Raw genomic sequence first — 24,039 nt, 5'->3', positions numbered from 1 at the left:
TGCTTGTCAAAAGACACACTCTACATAAGCACATAGCAGCACTACAATAAGAAGCACTGAAATCTTGGACAACTGTTGGTAGACATCACAAAAGCACGGTTAGAAGTCCTTTGCCAAATGTGTGTTCATTTTGTTGTTGCGTCCACGATGACTCCATAACCTCCTGGGATATCCCTCTGATCTCCCAGAAAGCCGTGTGGGATTAAACAGCCTGGGAAATGGCTCTGGCTGTATTTTCAGAAGTCTTTAGCTGCCAACAGTCTTGGAAAGCCGATGATCAGCACTGCCTTGGGGTGAGCGAACAGAGGAGCTCCCTGAAATCAGACTTTTCAGTACAGACCTAGGAGACTAGCGCTAAGTTTTAAAAACTTTTGGTGGCATAAAGGAAGAGGAACCAGCAGATAACTGAAGAACACACATGCACCCGACACTTGCGCTCCCCATCGCAGACAGTGAGCAGGCAGCTCCGTAAGGTGCCCTGTGACACGGCCTGCCATCCCCAGTGCATCTTGGACATGCCTCCTTTGATGCTAAGAGTGACGTGGACCGAGGATGCTGCCTTGGTGCTCACTGCATGCTCGGGCACCACTGGGAAGCAGTTTTGGAAAGCAGCAAAGAAAGAGCAAGTGCAGAAGGACAGTGACTTTTGGAGGAGAAATTTCCTCAACCCAATTCCTTCTGATTCTTCCAAAACCACGCTCCTCTGACAATCCTGCACGTCAGAGCACTGTTCCACAACTTCAAAACCACCTATGGCATTTTTTTTCAGAAGAAAAATGGTGATAACATAACAATGTTCACTTCCCCAAACAGAGCAGGAGCAGCAATACAAGGTCCCACATGCAACATAGTCTGCAGCACAATACACAACTGCTTAGTGGTCAGGGCCAGAGCCGAACTTCTCAACATGGCTTTTAATAGATTTTGCCGTTATCCAAATAATGACGGTATCAGACACATCCTTCCAGCAGAGAGACAACCTTCTTGCCTCGAAGGTGCCATGCTGTGGCAAGGCTCTGCAAATGCTGGGTGCAACAACATAACTGGCCTGCGAGTGCAAGGTCTCCTTGCATTTTAATACGGGTCTCAGAGGTTGACAGCTATAAGTGCTCCGTTCTCGCTTGCTTATGGACTGTCACAGCCAGCTCAGAGCCATGGCCAAGGGCACATGCTAAGTAACCAACTGCTTATGTTAGTGGGGTGATTTCAGATCCTTTGTTCGTGTTCATGAATATGGTGGCTCCAGAGAGCCTCTTCCTTTCCTCTCACCCCTGCGGCTCACCGTGCTTTACAAAACACAATGGATGGAAGACGACAGGCATCAACATCAAAGCACGGGCTAGGGAAGACGTGCTTCAAGATCAGCCCATTGAGACACAGAACTAAACCCTTCAATTCTCCAAAGCAGCTCAGCTGTGCAACCCCAGAGCAGAGGGAACCAGAGGTGGGAAAGGTCACCCCTGCATCCCCCACTCCCAGCCACCAGGTCCTGGCTCTGTCCCTCAGGCTCAGTCAAGCTGTCGTGATTCCTTCCAACCTGATTTAATGATTTGCATATGCCCTGAAGCCAAAATGATTGACAGCCCTTCCACTGTTATCCTCACTTGTGTAATTGCAGCAGCTATTCTTGTACATTGAAATGTCTAATCTTAGCAAGCCACAGAGCTGTTCTGTAATATGGACCAACCGGGAATTTCCATGCAATTACTCACCACAGCTACTGGCACTTACTTTGGCTGGTAAAAGTCCTTCTTGTCCGCTGACCCCAGGCTCTGCAAGACACAAAAGACAGATGTATTTCTTTAACCTTTTGCCAAGCAAGTATCATCGATGAAGATGTGTGGTGAGCAGGAAAAAGCATGCGCCTATGCTTTTTGCTGCCCGGTGGGTATGTGTGGGCTGGCTGGACAGGGCAGGCAGCTAGGACCTCCAGCCACTGAACACGCCATAGGCAGAGCCCGCAGCAGCCAAGGATGCAAAAATAAAGAGTCAAAGCAGAGGTGTGGGGATGTGTTAGGTCTGAACCCAGTGTGTTCAGGAATGGCTGTCTCTCCCATCACTTGCAGAAGCATGGCACCTTGTGCCAGGAGGGAACTCGTGTCCTCTCGAGCCTGCCCAGCTGGAAAGAGGACAAAGTGCAGGGCTGGCAGAGCAACTGAGCCACCGCTGCCTGCAGAGACCCTCCAGCAGGGCAGGGGACCAAGCCAGAGGCCCACAGCCACCCCTGGGGGCAGGACCATGAAATTCTTCTACCAAGAAAAACGACATCAGCCCCCAAGCTCATGCAAGCCTGGGAAGCAGAGACAGCCCAATGCACACTCAGGTTGCCACACGCCACCAACTCCACTGACAGCACAGTCTAGTAAAAGTCTGACAGCATCCCAACCCAGACTGCCGGAGCACCAGGGTCCCCTGGGAGACCCCAGCCAGGCTGAGCCTCCCCGTGGGGACCTGGTGGACGATGGGCATTCCACAGACACTGCTTTGGGTGCAAGGCAGGAGCCCCTCCACAGAGAGCACGCATGCACCACCGTGCCTTGCCCTGCTGTCCGACGGGGCCATATACACCCACATATGGCCAAGTCTCTCCCCCAGCATGCCTTGTCCCAGAGGCACCCATGGCAGAGGTTAGCCCCGTGCCCTGCTCTGAGGTCCCAGTTCATGGCACACACTTGCTGAGCATGGAACGGCCTCTGCCAAGGGGCAGGCTGTGCCCGACATAGCAGGATGCTTGCGGTGGACAGGGCCAGGGCAGACAGACAGACCAACCCACCAAACCTGGGTGTCAGCAAAGCTGTCGCACTGCCAGAGCCTCTTCTTCTCCTCCTCCTCCTCTCAGGAACGGTCCTTACCCTTGCGCCTTGCCAGGATGGGGGACAGTGGGCAGCAGCGTGGGGTGGCCCCACCACCCACCCTGTCCCCGTCCCCGCACGGGCAGCAAGCGTGTGCCTGCACACTCACGGGAAGCACGGTCGGGCTCTGGGGCTGCTGTTGTAGTTTTGCTCCGTGGTTGCCAGGCAATGGCGAGCGCAAACGCCAAAGCAGCGGGAGCAGCAGGGCTGAATGCTAATCAGGGGCGCAGGAGATCTCCTGGTGCTCTCTGACAGCGCTCCCCTCACCAGCCAAAGCCACCAGGTGCTCCCACCCTGGGACTGAAAAGTAAGCAGGGAGAGGACAGCCCCGGCTTTTAAGCAGGCAGGGATCTACTTTCACCAAAACATCCCCCCCAAAAGTGAGCTCTGGCCCAGCCAGCAAGATGGGACCATGGTTCGGTGGTGGCTGACCCTCTCCATGGCACAGAGACGTTGGTCAGACACCGGCATAGGAAGGCTGCACCAAACCCACAGCGCGGGGTACATGGGTCTGGATGCGTGCCACGCTCTTGCACATCTCACGGGCACACGCCTGAGCTCCATCTTGGGCTAGAGCTGGGAGCGCACAAGGAGCAGCCCTTTGGGGTGGGAAGATCTCATCTGCCCACGCACCGATTGCCATGTCGGCGTGCAAAAGCTCTAAGCAATCCCCACTGGCCAGAGACAGCGGCACCCTTTGGCTCTCCCTGCTGCTTCCCCTCCTCTGACACGACAGCCCCAAGGAGTTACAGCAAAGTCCCACGGGATCGGTGGCCGGACACCAGAATGGGGTGGTCCAACACTGGCACAGGCTTCCCAGGGAGGTGGTGGAATCTCCAGCCTTGGCAACATTCAAAACCCAACTGGACATGGTCCCGGGTGTCCAGGACAACCCGGTGTAGGTGACCCTGCCTTGAGCAGGGGATTGGACTGGGTGATCTCCAGGAGATCCCCAGATCTCCTCAACCACTCTATGCATTCCTGAAGCAGAGAAACGAGCACAGCAGTAACTGCACAGAGCAAATGCCCTGAGCGATGGGACCTGTCCTCCAAGCCCACAGCACGTCCAGGAACACCTCCACTCCCTCAGGCACAGCATTCCTGTAAGATATTTCCTTACTTCTTTAAACCTGACACCTAAAACCCAGGGTGCCAGTTCCCAAACTATGGATTGGCTGCAATGAGGTTCACAAGCCACAACAAATTCAGTTCCTTCTGCTATCTGTGCTAGCAGGGACCATGAAGAACTGTTGATATTTATGGAGAAGCCACTTGCAAACAGCTTTCTCAACACTAAAAAACACATGGAAAACCTGCATCCCACGCAGTCAGACCCTCCACCCAGCTGCAGCTGAGGTCCATGGGAAAAAGTTCCCATCAGCCCCATAGCCAGCTCCAGACAGCACCTGACCTTTCGGATAACTGATAACAGCAGAAATCAACACTGACGCTCTTCTACCTTTCTAATATGCTGGGGCTATAGTGTATCGCTATCACCAATATTCCCAGCGCAGGAGATGACAAAATCTGCAGTAGCCCCTTCATGCAGTCATGGGCATCACAAGCGTTAACCTCTTCTTGTCTCTGGCTAGGATGGAGGTGCAGGTCTCGAAATTAATCCCTAATAAGGGAAAACCACATGGAAACTTGGGGAAAATGAAAGGATCACCTTGCAAATTCAGTTCTTGCAGAAAGGGAGGTGGAGAAGCTCTAGCCAAGGTGTGTGCTCTGTGCCAGCACCATGCCATGGCTGCAGGTGAGCAGCACCACGGGCATGGCAGCCTCCCTGCCCCCCTGTGCGCTCCACGGCTCATAAGCCCATGCAGTCCACAAGCCGCTGGCAGGATGAGCTACATCAGCACACTAAGAGAAGTGGTTACCTTGAGCTTATCAAGCAATTATTTTTTAAGAAAAATTTTTTAAGAAAAATTTTCTCGCAGAAAACTGAGAAGGTTTTAGATATCTGGAATAATACAATGAGGCACTAACTTTGCAGAGAGAAAAAAACCCCAACAATAAAATGGGGAGTGATCGCAGCAATGATTAGCCAAAATAGCTGATTTTAAAGCTTATTAATAGCAAACGAGGAAGAAAAGCAGAATTCCAGCAACATGTCCAAGGAATCAGGCCTGGAGCAAGGCCAGGAGCCATGGATCAGCTCCTGGCTCTACGACCACCCCAAGGTCTGGCCTTGAGCCATTTCTTCCTTCTTCATGCCTCAGTTTCCCCATATGGCCCCTGCACAGCTCTTTGCCTCCTTACTATCTTCCCAGAAGAGAAAGGGACCATGCCCAGCAGTCAGATGAAGTTACACAGGTCCAACCCACCACATTGCATTTCTTTCTCCCAAGCATGCACTAAACCAAGGTGGCCGTGGATCCAGAGGGCTCCGGGAGGGCAGCTGGAAAGCACTGGGCCGCAAGAAGCATGAGCAAATGGAGGAGAGCTTGCTGGAGGCTGGCAGAGAATGCCTGGGCAGGAGAAGGCGGTCAGGGCCAGCAGCAAGACCCAAGGCAAGGACATGTTTTCGATCGCCTTTAAGTGAGATCCTCATGAAAAAGTGGAAGAAGTGAGTGCAGGCACCTGTGGTGTCACAACAGGAGCCACGGACAGGGACCATCCACTGAGGAGGTTAATAAACCAGGTAGAGAATAAACCACAGACACTTTGAAAACTGCAAGTAAAGCAGCGCAGAGCCATCGGCAGGAGGAAGGAGGTGAGAAGGCAGCGATGCCCTAAGAGACCACAAGGCACCTTGGTGCTGGCCTGACTTTGTGCAGCAGTTCACTGTAAGATGTATCTGTCGTAGAAATAAAATGCCCAAGGCATTTTGCCAAGGGCAGGGACATCACAACATCCTGGTACAACTGGCAAGGAGCACTGAGAGAGCACAGAGCAGCACCTGGAAAGATCCTCTCACTCAGGGGAGCTGGCCTTCACCGATGACTTGAAGGTATTCATTTAGAAAGCACTTAGGGAATCGGTGATGGGAGGCTGTGGGCAGGACCAAGCGTGGGTGCTGCCTTCCGTAGCGCGGTGCACGAAGGGACAGCAGCCGAAGCATCTCCCCCTGGGCAGCAGCGTGGGCTGTGACAGTGCCACCAGCCACCAGCCCTGTCACACTGCACGGGTACAGCAGTCTCAGCCGGCATCTGCAGGAGGGGAAGATTACGGAAAAGTGGTCAAGGGAAGGAGGGGATGTAAGGAAGCAGAAGGGGGTAAAGGGAACATGCAGCCTGGATCTTAGGAAAAACGTCCTGGCACTGAGCTTGAGCAGAGTTTGAACCAACTCCAGTGGGAGGGATATAGCAGTGTTTCTAAGGGCTTTGAAAAAGCCAACTAGATAAACCAGTGCAGAGGGGACAGTTCTTGGCCTTACAGGGAGCTGGGACTGGCTTTTCTTTTTGTGCCTGTGCCTGGGGACTGAAAGAGGCAGAGCGCTCCCAAAAATGAGCAAAAGGTGACCTGGCATTTTCCTCTGCCTTCTGGGAGGAAAGATCAATTCCTCCTGAACTGACAGGGGATCCGGAGGCTTTTATCTATGCAAGTATACAATAAATAATCAAATGCCTGCCTCCGTGCATGCACTGTTGTTGGTTTATCTACAGGCTTCCATGAGAGCTGTCTGCTGGTGACTCCTCTGCATCAAGGCATAGCTGGGGTCTCCAGAGAGGCATGGCTGCAGTGTGATGGCTCAGCTCCCAAAATAAATCCGGGAGCCCCACAGGCTTCAGAGAACTCCTGCTGCTGCTCAGGATGCTGGGGAGACCCTGGCCTTCCTGAGAGGGAGGGAGGGAGAGAGGGTGTGGAGCATCCCCCAGTTCAAAGAGTCCCCTGCAAGCCCCAAGTCCCCACACAGTGTGAGTCACCCTCCAGCGGGACCCGCTGCGCTGCTTCTCGCTTGCTCATTTCATTGATGACTCAGGGTTTAGGAAGCACATTTTAAATCCCTTAATGAAATAATGGAGAGAGTCATTTTTATCGGCGTGCATTTTTAAAACAAATACTTCAAGCAAGGCTTGCGCCCATCTCCACCCTTTCCTCCTGAGACATGGAGGCAAGCGACCGTGGGGACCAGCAGCATGGGGGCATCTGAAGGGGCAGGAGCAGCCCCTGCCACCCTGGCACGTGGCACTGGGCAAGGCAGCTACCAAAAAGCTGCTAGGCAATGCCCTCCATCCCTCCAGCATTCATGCTCCAGCTGCCAGCAGGGCCAGGAGAGGAAGGTGGGATGATGCTGTCCCAGATGATGTCCTCAGAGCCTGGCGGTGCCCCCAACGCCTTGCTCCCCTCCGGGTACGAGCCTTCTGAGTGCCTGCCCTTTTGGATGCAGCCGGGCACCATCTTTAATCTCTTTCCTCTGCAGAGGAAATAACCACCCGAGCAGAAGCAGCAGCAGAAGGGGATGCTGACGCCAAGCCCACAGCTCCTGGGTGCCAGGATGCAGCCTGCCAAGAAGCGGGGATTGCCTGCCAATATGATTAAGAAAGCATTGTCTCAAGGTCATTACCACCGCTATCCTCTGCCCCTCCCCATACAAGAATACCTGAGCCAGGCTTGCAACTGCCTTTGTTTTGATCAAAGGAACTCTCCGTGCGATGCCCAGAGCCCTTCTGCTCTTGTAGAAAAGTGTAATAACAACGTCAAAAGTGCAGTGTCACAGGAACACCTTAGAAATGCTACGAGGGAAAGGGAAGGCAATGGGACACCAACTTTCCTGGTGCTTTTACACTAAAACAAGATGAACTGAGAAGCCAGAGTGGATTTATTAGCCATAAGGACCTCTGCCCAGGTTCTCAAAAAGCACCTTTGCAGGGGTCTAAAAATGCAGCCCCCCAAACTAGTAGAGCAACACCCAGCTGCATCTGGGCCATCGCTAAGGTATGCCCAGTGGCATCAAAACCAGTGGACCAGTGGGAATACCTCTCATCTTCCCAGTGGCATTCCCAGCGAGGCCCTTCCCACCCCTCCTCGCCAGGGCAGGGCAATCACAGGGACATGCACGCAATGACCTGGCTCCCTTCAGCACTGCAAACCACGCTTCTTTTACATACTAGATTTTGTACAAAACGTCAAAGATATTTGTGGGCTTGTCTCTTTATTTAAAACACAACCTATGATTTTCACAAAGTCTTTGCAAACCTCTGAGAATCTGGGCCAACATGAGTGCCTGAAATTATTCTCTTAATTTCACATTTCAGGCACTAACTATTTTGCAAGTTATTTAAATCATATATTTAACAAGCCCAAGTTACACAACATATATAAGCTACCAGGCAGGCTTCCCTAGGACAGCTCATCTCCAGAGCCAGCCTTGCTGGTCCCTGATAAGAATTAGTACAATATGCTGCAGACAGAAAAGATGAGACCGATTTAAAAGACCGCTCTGAATTCCAAAATTCAGCCAAGCTGGGGAGATAACAGACACGGGGCTGGAAACAAGGATGCTCACGGAGGGGCTACAACAGAGGTATTGTATTATTTATTTATTCATGCCAGCAGACATCAATCCTGTTGTACTTTTTCCTCTCCTAAATGTTGCCAAGCATAATCTCAGCTCATCTTTTTCTGGGCAGCGTCCCTGGGAGAACGAAGTTATTAGCAAGGCTGAAGAAGCCTCATGCAATTATTTAGAAACTACACCAAAATAATCCCCAAAGACAAGCGGCTGCTTGCAGGTGGCAGCTTTCTAAGTCATTCCAATAAAATCTGGCTCAGTAACTCCCAGTGTAATCAATGCCCACACAAACAAAAGAGAGAAAAACTGAGGGATGAGTTATTTTTCCACGCTAGAAGAAGATTCTGCAAAACAAACTTGCGGGCTATTGCTGATAGCGGTCTATGCTGCAAACCTGCCATCCATGCCTGGTCAGCTGCTGGGACCTCAGTGCTGGCCCCAGCAGCCACAGCATCCCCGAGGCAGGTTCCCGAGCCAGGCTGGGCAGATTCCAGGGGGATTTGGGCACGGGCAGCACGCGCTTGGCCTCCACGGTAGGCCAATGTGGGGGGACTGAGGCTGCACAGCCCATCCCCCCCGATCCCGGCTTCTCGCCCCTGGATCCTGGTGGTTCATGCTTCCAGGCACAGCCGTTCATCAAGCTCCTCATATCTGCAACATGCTGCATTTATGAGTAATCAGGAGTTGATGCCTGACTGTCGGAAGGGGAATAAAATTCAGAGCCTGGGATACAAGAGGGTTGTTTGGAAGGAGGAGGAAGGAGCTGTCACTCCCCCGCCCCAGCTAGCAGCATCCCTCCGAGCAAGGGCCGACCCACCTGGAGCATCCCGGGGCTCGGCGCGCCATGCACCCCCGTCTCCCTCCAGCCCCCTGCCTCTGGCATGAGCTTGGCCAAGAAACCAAAGGGCTGTAGGAGTGCTGCCTCCTTCCCTGCAGACACCGGCTTCCCTCCGTGGGCTCCAGCGCTCATCCTGCCTGCCATTACGACCTGTCCCCAGCACCGTACCCCTCAAAACAGCCCTGCCCCAGCACTGCCAGGGCCCTGGGCTAATACAGCCCTGAGTCTCCCCAAAACATGAATTTGATGGCAGATGAACCCTCAAATCTTAAGACCTGAATTTCAGGCTGGATGAACCAGAATGCTTAGCTGAAAATCACAGTGATAACTCCTGCCTTCGATGTGGCAGTGCTGCAAACCAGCTCACACTTGGGAGGGAGGTCTGGGCCAGCCAGCTGGGTGCAGCTTTGCACCTCCAAAGGCCAGCCTTGCTGGAGAGCAGATCCCTGCCTGCATGTTGAAGCATGGGGATGATTAAGGAATGGAGAACAGGGGTGATTAAGAAAGGGTAGGTCACACAGCAGAACAAAATGTGGTGACAGGGAAAGGGTCAGGCTGGGGCAGCAGCACTGCCTGCCCAGATGGAGAGATGGAAGGGGCTGGCTCGAGGGAAGGAGGGAGGAGGACACGTGCCATTGGGAATCAGAAAAGGGCCTTGGTCTCTCAGAGGACGGCATTTCGGCAAAGCCAAAGAACCAGTGAGCCGTGGGGGGATGCCTGAGCCGCCAGCGTTTCTGCATATGCCAGCCCCAGCCTCTTGCCGTCATGATTCTGCCTCCTCCTGCCTCAACTACAAAGGCTCCGAGGAGGGGGCGGGTGATTCCCTGCAGACCCGACCCAGCCAGGGGAGGATGCCAATGGCTCTAACATTTTCATTCTTCAGCAGCTAGCTCATCTCAGCCCAGCTCTGGAGCAGGAGCCTGAACCAGCTATCACACTCGCCTGCAAACAGTGCTGACCCTGTGCATGCAGCCGGGGCATTGACATGCATCCAAGATGGGGTTTGAGTCCAATGGAAGGTGAAAAATGTGCTGAAAACTACAGAAAAGTGCTTTTGGACCATTTAGTGGGGGAGAAGAAGGGAAACATGGCTATGCACACGAGGTACACTGAGGTAATCCAGGGAACAGAAACGAAGCCCTGCAGCCATCCCCCAGCAGAGCAGCTCAATCCAGACCTGGGAGCTGGAGGAGCTTGTGGTGTCCTCCAAGCAGCTCTCCCCACCAGCGGCAGCAGGGACCTACCCAGGAAGAGGTCCCGTGTTTCATGGGCTCCCCTGGCTGGCGCATCCTGACACCACAGCCTTGCTCAGACGCCAGCCTGAACCCACCACCTCGCCATGCCAGGATGGCCTCCTGTGAGCAGGTGGGCACCTACGCTCTACCAGCTCATCTTACCCAAGGCTGAATGCTCTTCTCTGGTTGCTTATCCACCCTCATGTCCGGGACCCAGAAGGAGAGACCTTGGTGTTTTCCTAGGGCTGAAATGCAAACATAAACCTGGTTCTTTGGAAAACAGGCTTCATCTTCCACCCAACCTATATCTGACCCCCAGGAAAGCGATAAGAGGGGTTCTCCTGGACAGCAGCCCTGTTACCGGCCCCTCACTCCAGAGCATGTCTCAGCAGCTCACCCTGGTCCTACCAACAGGTTGTATTCATGAGGGCCACGCCAAGCCAGAGAAGTGCCAAACTCCCCAACATCATTAAATTGTTTCCTCCTCCTCCTCGGAGCACACCCTTGCAGGTGCATTGCACAGAGGAGCAGAGATTTGCACACACGTGTGTGTCAGACCAAGGAGGAAAAGAGCCAAGCCCCAGTGCCATGAGCGGTGCCGGCACAGCCCCAGCACCCACCAGCTCCCGGCGACCCCCGTCCTCCCTCAGTCTCCTTACACTCAGCAATTAAATGCACACAACTGGGTTGGCTGCAGCACGAACCCTCACAACCACCTTTGGGTACCTCAGCAGCCAGGGTAACGAGGACAGGCTCCGTCCCCGAGCCTGCCTTCCTACCGGGAGGAAGAGCAAGTCTGTTAATGAGCATCTGCCAACACCCCCCAATAAACAAGTCCATTTGCACTCATCTTGCATTCCCCCGCCACTGCGCCTTCCCGTGCCTTCCCACCCCCTCTCAGCATCTCCCTCAGCCTTCTCCAACCCCTGCTTTCCCCAACCAAGCCTCTTCCCAGGCCACGCTCCCTGCGTCAACAGGGGCTGCTCACCCGCAAACCCCTTGTAGCTCACACCACGCTAAGGCAGACCCAAACTTCAAAGCATTTCTTTACCAAGAGCTCATCCAGGAAACTTTTTTCTTGACTTCTATTGTACTGCTACATGCCTGTAAAAATTAATTGATGCATATATACACATGCATGCACGCACAGTCTCTTTATTAAAAAGTTTCTCTTTCTGGAAGGACCTCCCCAAGCTGTGCTGAGGGCTGGCACAGACAGAGCCATGCACTTGCTGCTCATCGGAGCTTCTCTGGATGAAAGAACTTGTCAAATTGCTGGCAAAACCACCGGAGCTTGTAAACTCTGCCAGCTCAACAACAACATCCAGGGTGACATGCACACACAGGCGTGGGCACCTTCTCTCCATGTTTTCATTAATCAAATCCTTAATTACGTAGGTAAGGGTGCAAGAGCTGCAAAGGAGGAGCAGCAGACACCCAGGCTGATATTCATCGATAGCCGGTACCAACAGCATGCTACACACACTCTGTTTTCTACCTTATTTTTTCTTCTCTTTCTTGATTACAGCCTGCAAACTATTACGGCAACTTTAGCACGTTGGGAAAGAGCTGTGCTTGGGCTTAAGTGTTTGCAGAATCAGGGCCGAGATGTGTAGCTGAATATGCTGCTATTTATAGTGTTAAGCCCTGAGCACGACACGCGCAGGGGGTGCAGCGCGGCTGAGTTTGTGTTGCTGCTAGAACCTGGTTTGGGGGTTTTTTTTGCCTTATTTAGGAGGGGTGTCAGCTGCCTGATCTTAACATTGCATTCATGCACTGCCTCGTATTTTCAAACATTTTCGTGGTTTTTTTAATCTTTGGGCATATCAGCTCATACATGTTTATACTGGTTTATAGGTGAAGTTATATATTCATCACTGAAAGGATAAAAAAAAAAAGGCAAGAAAAAAGGCTGGAAGCTGAGTAGTCAGCTCTCAGCTCCAAGGGCCTGCAGTTAATTACACCCTGTCCTCCAGCATGTACTTTACATGCTGCATTGCAAGCCCCGCAGCCTGGCTGGGTGTCAGGCAGCCTGACAGCAGCTCTGCCCGCCAACCCAGCTAATTATAGTGTGGGGAGCAAATGAGCGGGCGCCCTCCCTGTCGCATGCTCCGCTCAATCAGCTGCAGCCTCCCAGGACGTGAAGGACCCAGGGCTGCAGCTCAGGCTGGCAAAGACCATTCCCCTGAGGCAGCCAAGGGGACCGGTGGGCACCACAAGGATGAGGGTCTCCAGGAGAGTATTTCAGGTGGTGTCCAAGGGTCCTCACCCCCCAGGAGCACCTTGGCAGGGAGCCGGCTTGCTACCCACCACCTCACCCTTCACCCTGCCCCACTGGAGCAGGCTGAGCATGGCTGGTCCCGTCCGAAGCCTGGCTGCTGTCCGACCAGCCAATGCACCTCTCCTTGGACAGACCTCTATCTCCTTTGTTTTCTCCCTCTGCCTTCATCTGTCCCCCAGTACTGGGTCTGGGGGGTACCCCTCCACTCAGTCTGAAAAATTGAGATGCAGGGGTACGCCCTCTTTCCTCCGGCAGCCTCATCCCCTCGGTAGGGACAAGCCACCAGATACAACTGGACCGCAGCATGAGGGTCCCCACAGCGGGGTCCCCCACCCCAACTGCCTGAGGTTTGCTGTCCCGCAGGGAAGCCTGGGCACCGCAGCCCCCTGCCCAGGCAGCACGCAGGCAGCAATGCCTTTGCCCCCGGCATGCGGGACCAGGGCCACCGCAGCGCAGCACCCTTGGGAAGGGCTCTCTGCCATCAAATCACTCCTTTGGTAACACACCTGGAAAAGGGCGAGGATCTGGCCAACCTGGCCAGTCACCCACCCACCGATGAGCTACTAATAAGCACCGCGCACGCAAGACTTGCAGGAACATGAACTGGGCTGTCAGCAGGGGACCAAATAAAACCTAGCTCTTGCATGGGACATCATCCAACCAGAGGTCAAAACGCCATCGGAGAGCAGGTCTCTCATTCTTTTGGCCCAGGAAGTGGCTCCCTGAGGTTATACAACATCTGAGTTAAAACTATGTAAATACATATCCTCACTCCTGGGAACCTGGCTGCCGGCAGCTGGTTCCGTGCCTGTCAACCACGGCACGATGCAAACGTGACCACAATATGCTCTTAACTTATCTGAGACCCCAGAGGAAGAGCGAAGCCACTTGCAGAACAACATGCCCACTGCAAAATAATGATGCTCCTCGCAGCTGGCCTCTTCATCCTCCTCCTCCTCCTCGGCGGCCAGCAGCAAGCCCGTCACACCAGGAAACCCGCTCCCTGCGCTGCTCGTCCCCAGGGAGCTGGTGGCTCTGGGCCGGCTGGGGGACATGGGAGGCTACAATGCACTCTTCGGTTCTGGTCAGGAAAGGGAGCAGATGTGACTCAGGGGGAGCAGAGACACTGAGTGAGGAGGTGATATTTATACGGACACTTTACAGAGCAAAAGCGCTGCTTAAAGAGAGCGGGCCCGACTCAAGATAACTCCTCTGGGCCTAAAAATTCACCTTTACTCTCAAACCAAAAGCGGTTCTTTTAAAAACAGGGCTTGAAGCGTATCAGCCAACCCATTTTGGAGCTGCAAGGCTCTCCAAACGTTCATGCTCCTCCGGTCCTTGCCACCACGCAGCCCTTGTCCCTCTGCGGACCCCAGGGACACTGGCCCTGCTCTTCAGCCTCATCCTCCTCGCCTGCACCCCTGCAGCGGCTGGCAGCTCTGCCAGACCGACCCTCTCACCCGGCACTGCCCTGGGGCACAAAAACGGGTTCAGGAGTGCTGGGGGAAGGAAGGGGGAGCACAAAGTGCCCTGGGAGAGCCAAGGTGCCCCAAGAGCCTGTAGGAGAACAACCCCCGGGCACCGAAGCCCACGCTGGAATCGCTCAGCACAGTCAGGGGTTTTAGGCTGAATTTGCACCCTGTGGCCATGAGCATCTTCGGAAGGTGAAGCCAACCGCCACGGAGGGCAGAGTGGGGCAGAAAGCCTGGAGCTGCTTACTTGGATGGGTTTGTAAGAAATGTATATACCCCAGAAGAACGTTTAAACAGAGAAAAACGTACAAAAGCATTATCTATATATATTACAGGTGAGGCTTTAAGTAGGAAAAAACCCTTGAGCTTTGCCTGCTTCTCTAGGAATACCCTTTCATTGCAACCCCGAGGCTGAGGGAAGGAAGGGCCAGTTCACTCCAGGCCACCTGCTTCTCATCCAGACAGGACAGTAAAAAGGAGAAGGGGGATGAGGATACCCCTCCATCCCCCCAAAAGCAAGCAGCTTCCCCCATCAAGCCAACCCAAGCCAGCAGCAAGGTTCAGGTCAGCACATGTGGGGCGACGATGACTTTGTCATATCCCCGAACCCACCTGCCTGGGCGGAAAGGGACTGGGACAGCCAGACCTGCCCTCGCTGCCCAAGCTTGCCAAGAGACCGCATCACTACGCTAAGTATTTACACGGGCTCCAGCCAGCCAACCACCACTAAATATTTAGGCATCAAACTCCATAAAGGAAGCGCAAAACACACTACAGAATAAAATGAGTACATTCAAAAAAGCCCAGAGGGGAAAAATAGATTTTTGGAACGTGTTCTCAATCTCATTAATTGGGAAGACAGCCTTGGAGAGGAAAAAAAAAAAATTATTATATTCCTCCCCAAACCATTATCCACTCTTCAGAGTGTATCATATGAAAACAGTTATATAAAAGAATAAATTATATTTGGAATGGCAAGAACCCCAGAATAAAGCTAGAAACTCTGATGTTCCCATATAAAGATAGGAGACAGTTATCTGTTCCAAATTTTCGAGTTTTCTGCTGTGCCAATTCAAATTCACTACATACCAGCATGGCCATATAAAGGGGACTCCACCCATGTAATCTTGGAACGAGCAATAATCCCCCAAACTATCAATTTAATGTATGGGGATACAAAATGGGACAAGAATGCACTCACAGAACGAGCAATCCATTAACGACATGGCAAAAGGCACCAGAACGTGCACACAGGAATATCTTTTTAAAGTGACATTTGCATTGAAAGACCAGATCTGAAATTAAGACTTCTGCACGCAGACATCATAGATTTTGCAAATTAAAAGGTCCTTTCTAGATCCAATGTGAATTTTATTTTTTATTTTCTACTATTTGTTCAGTGTCACGTTTCTTGGCCAGCACTAGAAAAATAGCTCTTTGTTGGGGTTTTTTAAATTAACTTTGCTTCTGACCAGCTTTCCAGCCCATCTGGCTCGGGCTCTCCTGAGCAGCAGCAGCAGAGGAGCAGGGATGGTTTAGGGGCAGATCTGCAGGGGTGCAAGGGCTGGAGCCAGGCAGGGTCCTCTTAGCTTGAAGCACACGGAGATGCCCCAGTGCCAGCCCGGGGTGGGGGGATGCAGGTGCTGGCGTGCAGCACCCAACAACGCAGATGCCAGCTTCCCCCCGCAGAGGCGGCCCCGAGCTCCCCCTTACCCTGCATTATATGCGAGGTGGATAAAATCCTCCCTTTTCACAGATTTCTGCAGATGCAACACATCATCAGAAACATGGATGCTGTTAGGCCGTTACAGCTCATCTCTGCCCCCAGAGCACGCAGGGCTGGCGCGGGATCAGGCGCCGTGGCGAGGCGCAGGCGATACGACACACGGAGAAGGAGGATGCGACCCGGCGGTCTGAGTGCCCGCTCCCAAGCCCCAGTGAACGTGCTGTCACGTTTGAAACCATGCAACGAGCTGGTTACTTGCCCAAGCTAAACAAATGATACATAAAGTTCAGCAGGGATCTTTCCAAGTCCCCTTTCCAGTTTGGAAGTAACGGGCACACAGGGACCCGGGGAGTGCCCCAGCACCTCCACATGCCTCCCGCCAGTCCTGTGGACCCCTCCTGCACACGGCATGAGGCAAGGAGATGGGAACGAGGGTTAGAGCTCATCTTTTATCAGATCAACCCACAGTTTTTAAACTAGCCGAGTGCTGGGGTGCAGAGCTGCCTTGCCACTGATCTGAAGCAGAAGCCTGAAGAAGAAATTGCTTATTTTCTCCAGCTCTACCAGTCTAATAAAAATAATTTAAAAAAAGCAAACTTCCAGAAACCACCCCCGCTCATACACTGAGACCACAACGAGTACCAGCAGCACCATGTCTGACCTCCCCCCGTGCCCACTGGCACCGTGCGCATCGCCAGCGCTGCAGCAGGCGAGCGGCACCACAAGCAAGTGCCCTGGAAGGCAGCCAGCAGCCAGCAAAGAGACCTGTCCAAGCCATTGGGATGGATACACAGATAAACCAGGTCAGCTAAGTGTTTCCATCCAAGCCAGACAGTGACGAAGAGATGGCATTAATTTGTTACTCAGCCAAAGTTAAACTTTTCAGACCCAAAAGAGCCAAATGGTTGTTCCAAGTGAAAAAGTACTGCAGGATGCATTCCTTCGCCCTGTCCCAGGACTACCCAGGGATTCATGATTTCAGGATGGAGCTGACAGCTCTTTCATATATCACAAAGAATAACGAACTAACCTTTCTGTTTTCCTTTTCACTCCCCAAATGCTATTTACTGGTCGCAAGAAGACACACGTCATGTTCACGCAGCACTCCGGGGAGGTGGAGGACTGTACGAGCTCCACATGCTGTATTGCAGCAGATCAAACAAACCCAGAAAACAAAAATTTGTTTTATTGACATTACTGCTGTCAGCACAGAGAATAAAAGAGTGTGCACGAGGGAGCATCCACCTTCCAACCCTTTCTGGATTCAACGTAAAGGCACGTGTAAGCTTTACCCAGGGATGTGAGACTGGAAAACACAAATGGATGAACCCTTCGGCGCTTGGAAGCCTTTCCAAATGTCTTTGAAATTTGATAAACTGCTCAAACACCTGTGATTCTTGCACTGCCTGGTTTGGACAGGGACAGGGCAGCACCTCTGTGCCGGGGTGCAGGGACCAGCGTGCCCAGGCAATGGAGCAGCAGCCCAATGCCTTGCTGCAGAGCCCAGTGATTCCAGCACCCACACAGAGGATGGGGGATATCACCAGCAGCTATCACAGCAACAGCCTTTTTATTTATTTTGTCTTCTTTGGGTCTCCAGAAAATGGCATTTTCAAGGGCTAGACTCATGTACGCCACCACCTAAGGTGCCACAAAATCCCAAGACAGTGGCAGCCATGCACAGCGAATGCAAGGGGAGGCATCCCCAGTCCCCCTCTGGTGCCGCAGCCCTTCAGCCCCTGGGCTGAGGCTGCAGACCCTGGGGCACCGCAGGGTCCCCTGGGTGCCCCACACCTCTACTGGACATCTGCTGCCTGCAGGCAGAGGAGATGTCACTCCGTCAACCTGGAAAAATGCTGCACACCAGAGCTCTAAACAAACGCACTGCCACACAGATTGCATCCAACTTCATCTGAAACACCAGCTTGAGGAAACTAAGAGCAAAACATATGTCTATGACATGATACAGCCTCGGTAAATCCTTGCAAAGAACACAGATGATGTAATACCCACATCTTATTTTATAAAAATATAATGCTTTCTCGCGATAGGACAAACCCAGGGCTCTGCAGAGCCTCTCAGCTCCAGCATCCCTCTTTTGCAAATCTTCAAAATGAGCTACGCTGAGGTGCCATGCCGCAGAGCTAGAAATCAAACTCCCCTCTGCTGCACAGCACAAGACCCACAAGACCAGCACCTCACCCCTTCTGAAACCCCCCTGGTCCCCTCTCGTCCCTCACTCAGGACCTGTGGACCAGTTCTAATGCATAATCAAACAAGCTTAAGAAATCCCTTTGGGGCAGTGGGGTGATTTAGGTGCCCAGAGAGGCCCCAGCCCCAGTAAGGATGTTCGTGGCAGTGTGCTGTCACTTGAGGGACAGCACGGTGATGGTCCTCATACCCCTGCAGACATGGAGACCAGGGAGAAAGATAATGTGCTGACTCCACCTGGTCTCCAGTAAAACTCCTGCCAACTTCAGCCAAGCCAGGCTGCTGCGCAAGGCAACAGCCACACAAAAAAGCGACTCTTACATTCACGGAGGGCATCCTCCCACGGCAGGTGATGCATATTGGAAGGACTGTGCCAAAACGCAGCGGCTGCTCGGGTGGTAGGTGACACATGCTGCGTGCAAAATGCACATCTCTAAAAGCTGCTGGGGCTTTTAGGGCTGGGCAGGGCTCCGCTGCTCCTCCTCCCACCACCCACGGCCCTTCCTTGTCGCACCTACTCCCGGGTCCCCACCCTGCAGCTCCTGCCCGTGTCCTCATGCTCACCCCCATCCCACCAGCTCCTGCCCACCTCTGGCTCAGCGGGCATGGGGAAGCCTTCAAAACTACAGTAACGTATTGGGCCAAACCAACTGCCTGCCTAGCAGCCGCCGCTCAGAGTGGGGAGCCACGATGGCTCGAGGCCGGCTGCTGCGATGCCCGCTGGAGCGGTCCCTTCTCTGGCATAGTCCCTCCTCCAGCGCATCCTCCCGCACGCAGGGGTCTGGGCACCAGTCGGCTCCGCACCACACAGGCCAGCAGGCCCCCAGGCTGCTCGCTGAGCCCATCTACCCTTCTGGCCTTCATCACAGCCAGATCCACAATGTCTTCATGAACCAAGTGACAAAAATAGCTGCCTTGAATTCATTTTAGCTTTTTCCCAGCAAATCTTTTGGGTACCCACTTCGTTCTGGTATTAAATCACTCACCATCTCCGTAATGCTCCGAGCTGCACAGGCACTCCTGCTTCTTCCCTATCCTCCTCCTCTTCTTCCTTATCCTTCTCCTCCTCCCCTCCCTCCTGGGGCGGCCGGGCTCTCCCTGCCGGGAGGGCAGCAGCCTGTCCCGAGATTCCTATTCAGCCGCCCGCAGCCTCTCCCTGCAATTACAGGTCTCCACAGCTGTCCCAGGGTAAGCGGCAATGACAAACCTCAAGGCAACTTCCACGGAAATGTCTCTGTTCAGAGGCAGGTTTATCTGCCCCTGCTTTATTCTGCCTGGAGAAGAGCATCCCGCACACACCGGCAGCGTGGTGGTCCGAAACAACCAGGCAGAGAGCAGCAAAATGACCTCAACCTGTCCCTACAAAACAAGGGTACGGGTATTCCCCCAGGACCCTGCGTCACCCCAGCGGCCCTGGTCCCCAGCCCTGCCAGCTCCTTCCCAGCAAGGGCAGGTCTGCGGGGCCAGGGAAGCCACCCCAAAGGTGGGGTAACGGCTGGAAACAGCGCAGGGCTTGCACGAGCCCTGCGTTTGTGAAGATAAAAGTGATCCTTTAATGCTACATCCAAATGGTTACTGGTAGGTTTTTCTAACCCACAGGACAATATTTGGCAGGCACACTTGTGCTGTCTGGCTGTAGCGAGATGTGGGTGCTGGGGCACTGGGACGGGCAGTGCAGGGTACGGCCCTGGCTGGCGGCTGCAGGAGAAGCCTCGTACAGCTGAGCTCGGGGTATGGCCATATCCCAAAGAGGCACAGCCCAGGATGGGGCTGATGGCAGTGGGAGACATGTCTGATGCCAGAAGGGAGACCAGCACCACGGCTCTCATGAAGCACTCGCTCCGTCTCTGACCTCTCAGGCTTGATCGTCATGAAAGCCCAGTAGCCCCATCCAAAGGGCAAAGCTGGGAATCCATAGCTTCAGCGGACAACAGAACCCCCACTCGTGATAGAAACTGCTTTTATAGGGTATGGCAAGTTTACAGCTCCTTTCGCCACAAACCTCTCCATACTCTGCAAGCAATAAATGACCTTTTTACCTCGTTCCCCCTGTCCCACAGGAGCTAACAAACTCACCACCCCTTCCCTTGCCTTAACCTCGCCGTGACTCCCAGCCCTGCCCAGCAGCACCAGCCCTGCCGGATTAACACTCGGTGCAAACTCACCACAACTACCCTCCGCTTTGAAGATGACAGCCTCTGACCTAAGGAAGGATTTGTGCCCTAAACAGGATCCTGTGTTTCCCAGCTCCCACAGTCAGTCCCATAAAAGCCCTCACAAACCACCTGCTGAGTGGGACAGCCAGTAACCCCAGTCCTGCCCATCCACCGCTCGTCCGCTCGGAGGCAGCAGCAGCACTGCTGCAAGGAGTTACCCAGGTCACTCACTGCTGTTCTGCCCATTCATTTTAGGGACATGGGGCAGACGGACTCCTTGGGGGACTACTCAGGGAAGATGCAGGAGCCTCTGGTCCAGTGCAAGCTTGTGGCAAGTGCAAAGCACCCAAATATCACTGACCACGGGTGTCCGCCAAGAACCATCCACTGATGGGGAGAGTCGCTTTGAAATGCGTATGCACATACATCTTCATGCAGGGTGACGAGATGAAAGCCAGAGAAAGAACCGACTGAACTGAGATAAAGAGGCTCCTGCATCCAGACCCCATTTCACCCCAGCAACAGCCAAAACCTTAATAGGAGTTTGTATTAAAGCCTCTGATCTTTGCTGGGGCTTCACCACTGGGCACTGCGTATTCACATGTTAAGACAGTCACTGCCCAAAACCAATTTTAATCCAAATGACATTAAAAAGATACTCTGGGGATTAAATGACCTGTCGAGCCACAGGCACAGCCAAGGATGGAAAACGAATAGTCTGTCTTGCAACAGTGGCGTGATCACACGACCCTCCTGGCACTCATACCACGTGTCGAGTTTACCCACTCGTTACAGACAGGTACAGCAATACCCAGCTCCTGCAGGGCAGTGGGAGGTCATATATATACATATATACGCACACACATAACTATATATATACATATAGATATCTATGTTTGTATGTTTTGTTTAAAAGCACAGTTTCCAGGACTGCTCCCATGGGAAGCACAGCACCTTGCTGCTTTGGCCAGAGGTCGGGAGGTGCGGGCAGCAGGAGGAAGGCAAGTCATGCCTTCAGCAGGCCCCGGGGAGGTCTGCCTGCAATCAGGCAGCATTTAAGCTGTTGTGAGGGAAGAAATTAAAGAAATAAATCATATTTTGTTCATGCTCAGTAAACACTCACTAGAGAATTATGATCAAACCTTGCATATGCTCTTCCCCAAGCCTGGGCAGGCAACAGCGGTGCTGGTTATCACAGGCTGGTCCCAGGGTGGCATGGGAGCCCTGGGCTGGCACAGGGATGTGGGTCCTCACGTGGGGGACGGGACGGGCGCTGGCGGGGCAGGAGTGGCGAAGACAGGGACGTCAGAGCACAAGGAGTCTTGGCTGGGGATGTGAGGACGGAGGGCTTGACAGGGTAAAGCAAAAGACTTTCTGTGCAAGAAAAGCTGGGCTAAGATGAGATGGTGGAAGAGGGGCTGGGGGAAGAGAGGGAAGGTGCAGCCTGAGTTCCGCAGCCAGCACAGAGAAGGGCAGCAGAAAACACCCTCCGCAGACCAGACCCTGCCCGACTGCCACCGCCCCGCACCCGTGCGCACAGCCACAGTGGCATTGCTGCGGCTGGGGGGTCACCTGCACCCCTGCCCATCCCCTGCTCTCAGGAACCAGCCAGCCGTGAGCATCCCGGCACCTTGGGATTCCTGGCAGCAGCACAGCGGGCATGGCTGCCTGCTACAAAAATGAATTGGGAAAGTCAGTTTTGGGGCAAAAAGGCCCTTTTTGGAGAGGAGAGGAGAAGAGGAAATTCAATAAAAAAGAAATAGGGAAGAAAAAGCTGCTGTGTAAGAGATGCAGGAAGGAAAAAAAAAAAAAGTTGAAAAGAAATCCCTGGGGAATTGTGGAGGAGAAGAAAGAGCGTAGACATGCCAGACGAGCCAAAGCAAGAGCCAGAGAGCAGGAAGCGCCTAACTAGGATGGAGACAGAGATACTACAAAATCACGGTGACGTCATGCCGGAGTTGCAGTGGTTTCCAAAACAACTCCAAACTCCAGCGCCCGGAGAGGGAGCGAGAAGCGCGGGAGAAGTGGAAACGAGATGGGGCTCCGCGCTTGGAGGGAGCTGGAACAGAAGCTTGACGAGTCTGTGGAGCTGAGCCTGCTCCCTTTCGGTTTGCATTGGCGGGACGGGCTCTGGGGAGCCGGCAGACACGGAGACAGAGGTTATTGTAGAGGCAGGCAGCATCAGAAAGGAAATTCCTGAGGGTGTTTTCCTAATTGACACATACAATGAAGTTACAGTCCCCCAAAGCCCCTTTCTGCAAGAAGGTAAATGCTGGATGCTCCCAAGAAGCACAGCCAGGGAGTGAGCAACAACAGAGACGGCGGCCCAGAGGAAATAAATCTGCAATAAATGGAAACCACACACAGAGAGTTGTCCTGATGGCAGCGGTGTTGCTCTGCCCCAGCCTGTTCGGATTAGAGGGTTTTATGGCTGTGTTGGCCGGGGTGAAGGACGCGCGGGGAGGCCTGCCAAGGTGGCTGGGTAGACTCCGGGCTGTTTGCAGAGGGTAGAGAACTACATGAGAGGAAGACAGAGCGAACCCCCATGGGGTCAAGGCTGTGATGCCCCTTGCCCAGAGAGTGCGATGCGAAGCTGCCTGGCGTGCTCCCAGCCTACCCCAGCAGCTAGATGCAGGCAGAGCTACGGCAGCCCCAGCGCCCACCCTCTGGATGAGGGCAACTCAACAGCCAGGGTGACTCCAAAGAAGGAAATTTCTTGGCTGCGTGGACAACCTGGTGACCAAGCAGCAACTTGCCTGCAGAAGGGAATCGATTTGCTCTCATTTCAGGCAGGGAGAGGCTGGCACAGACCTCTGCAACCTCCTGGGGTCTGCACAGGACCCCAACATCAAGGACAAATAGCACAACTTCTACAAAGTCCTTCTGGAAGAAATTTCTCTGCCAGAATGGTGCTAGCCACGTGGAAGAAACACAGCTTGATGCCTTCGCTTGCATCTCCTCTTGCAATGCTGCCAAAGCTCAGGGAGAAGCCAAACCCCCAGGACTGGCATCATCAATGCTCCTCAGGAGTCATGGTTCGAATGCCCCATGGCCCAAGGACCCCTTCGGTCAGGCTGGTCCAGGCACATGTGTCGAGGTGCCCACTTGAACCATCACAGTCCAGCTGAGACTAGGAACTGGTCAGTCTCAACCTTCCTGCCGCAGCCATCCCCGCAGCACCCACAACATCCCCATCCTTCTGATGGCCCTGAAGGCAGCCGGGATGTCCAGAGCGGTGGCTCCTGGCACAACACAGGTGGCACAGGGCTGTTTTCAGCACGCATCCTCTGAGAGGAGGAGCTAACCAGACTTCACAAACTGCTCTCCCACCATTCCTCTTATTGCTCTTATGCCTGCAACTTTGGGGAAGCTTTGACTTCTCCTCTCTCCCCAACCCTAGATGCGTTTCTAGCAACTCACTGGGCAACCTGCCACAGGCTGCAGGCAGCTGTGCAGCTTCTTCAGCGCCTGCCTGGTCAAAGCCAACCCAAAGGCAGCAGCCTGAGTGCTCCCCTACCTTTGTTCTCATGGCTTTACCTACTACAAAGCCAGAGCCCAGCTGCTTTCATGGGCCCGTCGCTGCCGTTAATTGGCAAAGCTGTAATTAGGGCTGTCCTGGTGCTGGGGCTGATCCTGGGGGTCAGGTGCCCTGCAGCAATCCAGGCCTGGATCCTGCTGGGACACAAGGCTGCCCGCTCTGTAACCACTGCTGCACATGTGATGAACCTGCTTGGTCTCAGTTCTGTCCTACTGCTCCCATAGCTTCTGCCAAGCAATGAAGCACGCAGGTAACGCTGCTGAACGCTCTGG

General features: G+C 53.6%; 1 protein-coding gene across 6 annotated transcripts in view; it reads right to left on the bottom strand.

Moving 5' to 3' along the window:
• Positions 1-24,039, bottom strand: part of LOC128134909 (ankyrin repeat and fibronectin type-III domain-containing protein 1-like) — a 257,182-nt gene that overhangs the window by 73,111 nt on the left and 160,032 nt on the right. For all 6 annotated transcript variants that reach the window (XM_052773181.1, XM_052773179.1, XM_052773180.1 and 3 more), the window contains one exon: positions 1,732-1,772. In XM_052773181.1, coding sequence (XP_052629141.1) covers positions 1,732-1,772 — 41 coding nt within the window. The remainder of the gene's footprint in view (positions 1-1,731; positions 1,773-24,039) is intronic.

The sequence above is a fragment of the Harpia harpyja genome, chromosome 21 (assembly GCF_026419915.1).
Source record: "Harpia harpyja isolate bHarHar1 chromosome 21, bHarHar1 primary haplotype, whole genome shotgun sequence".
Taxonomy (NCBI): Eukaryota; Metazoa; Chordata; class Aves; order Accipitriformes; family Accipitridae; genus Harpia; species Harpia harpyja.
This window is presented reverse-complemented; position numbering and strand designations above follow the sequence as displayed.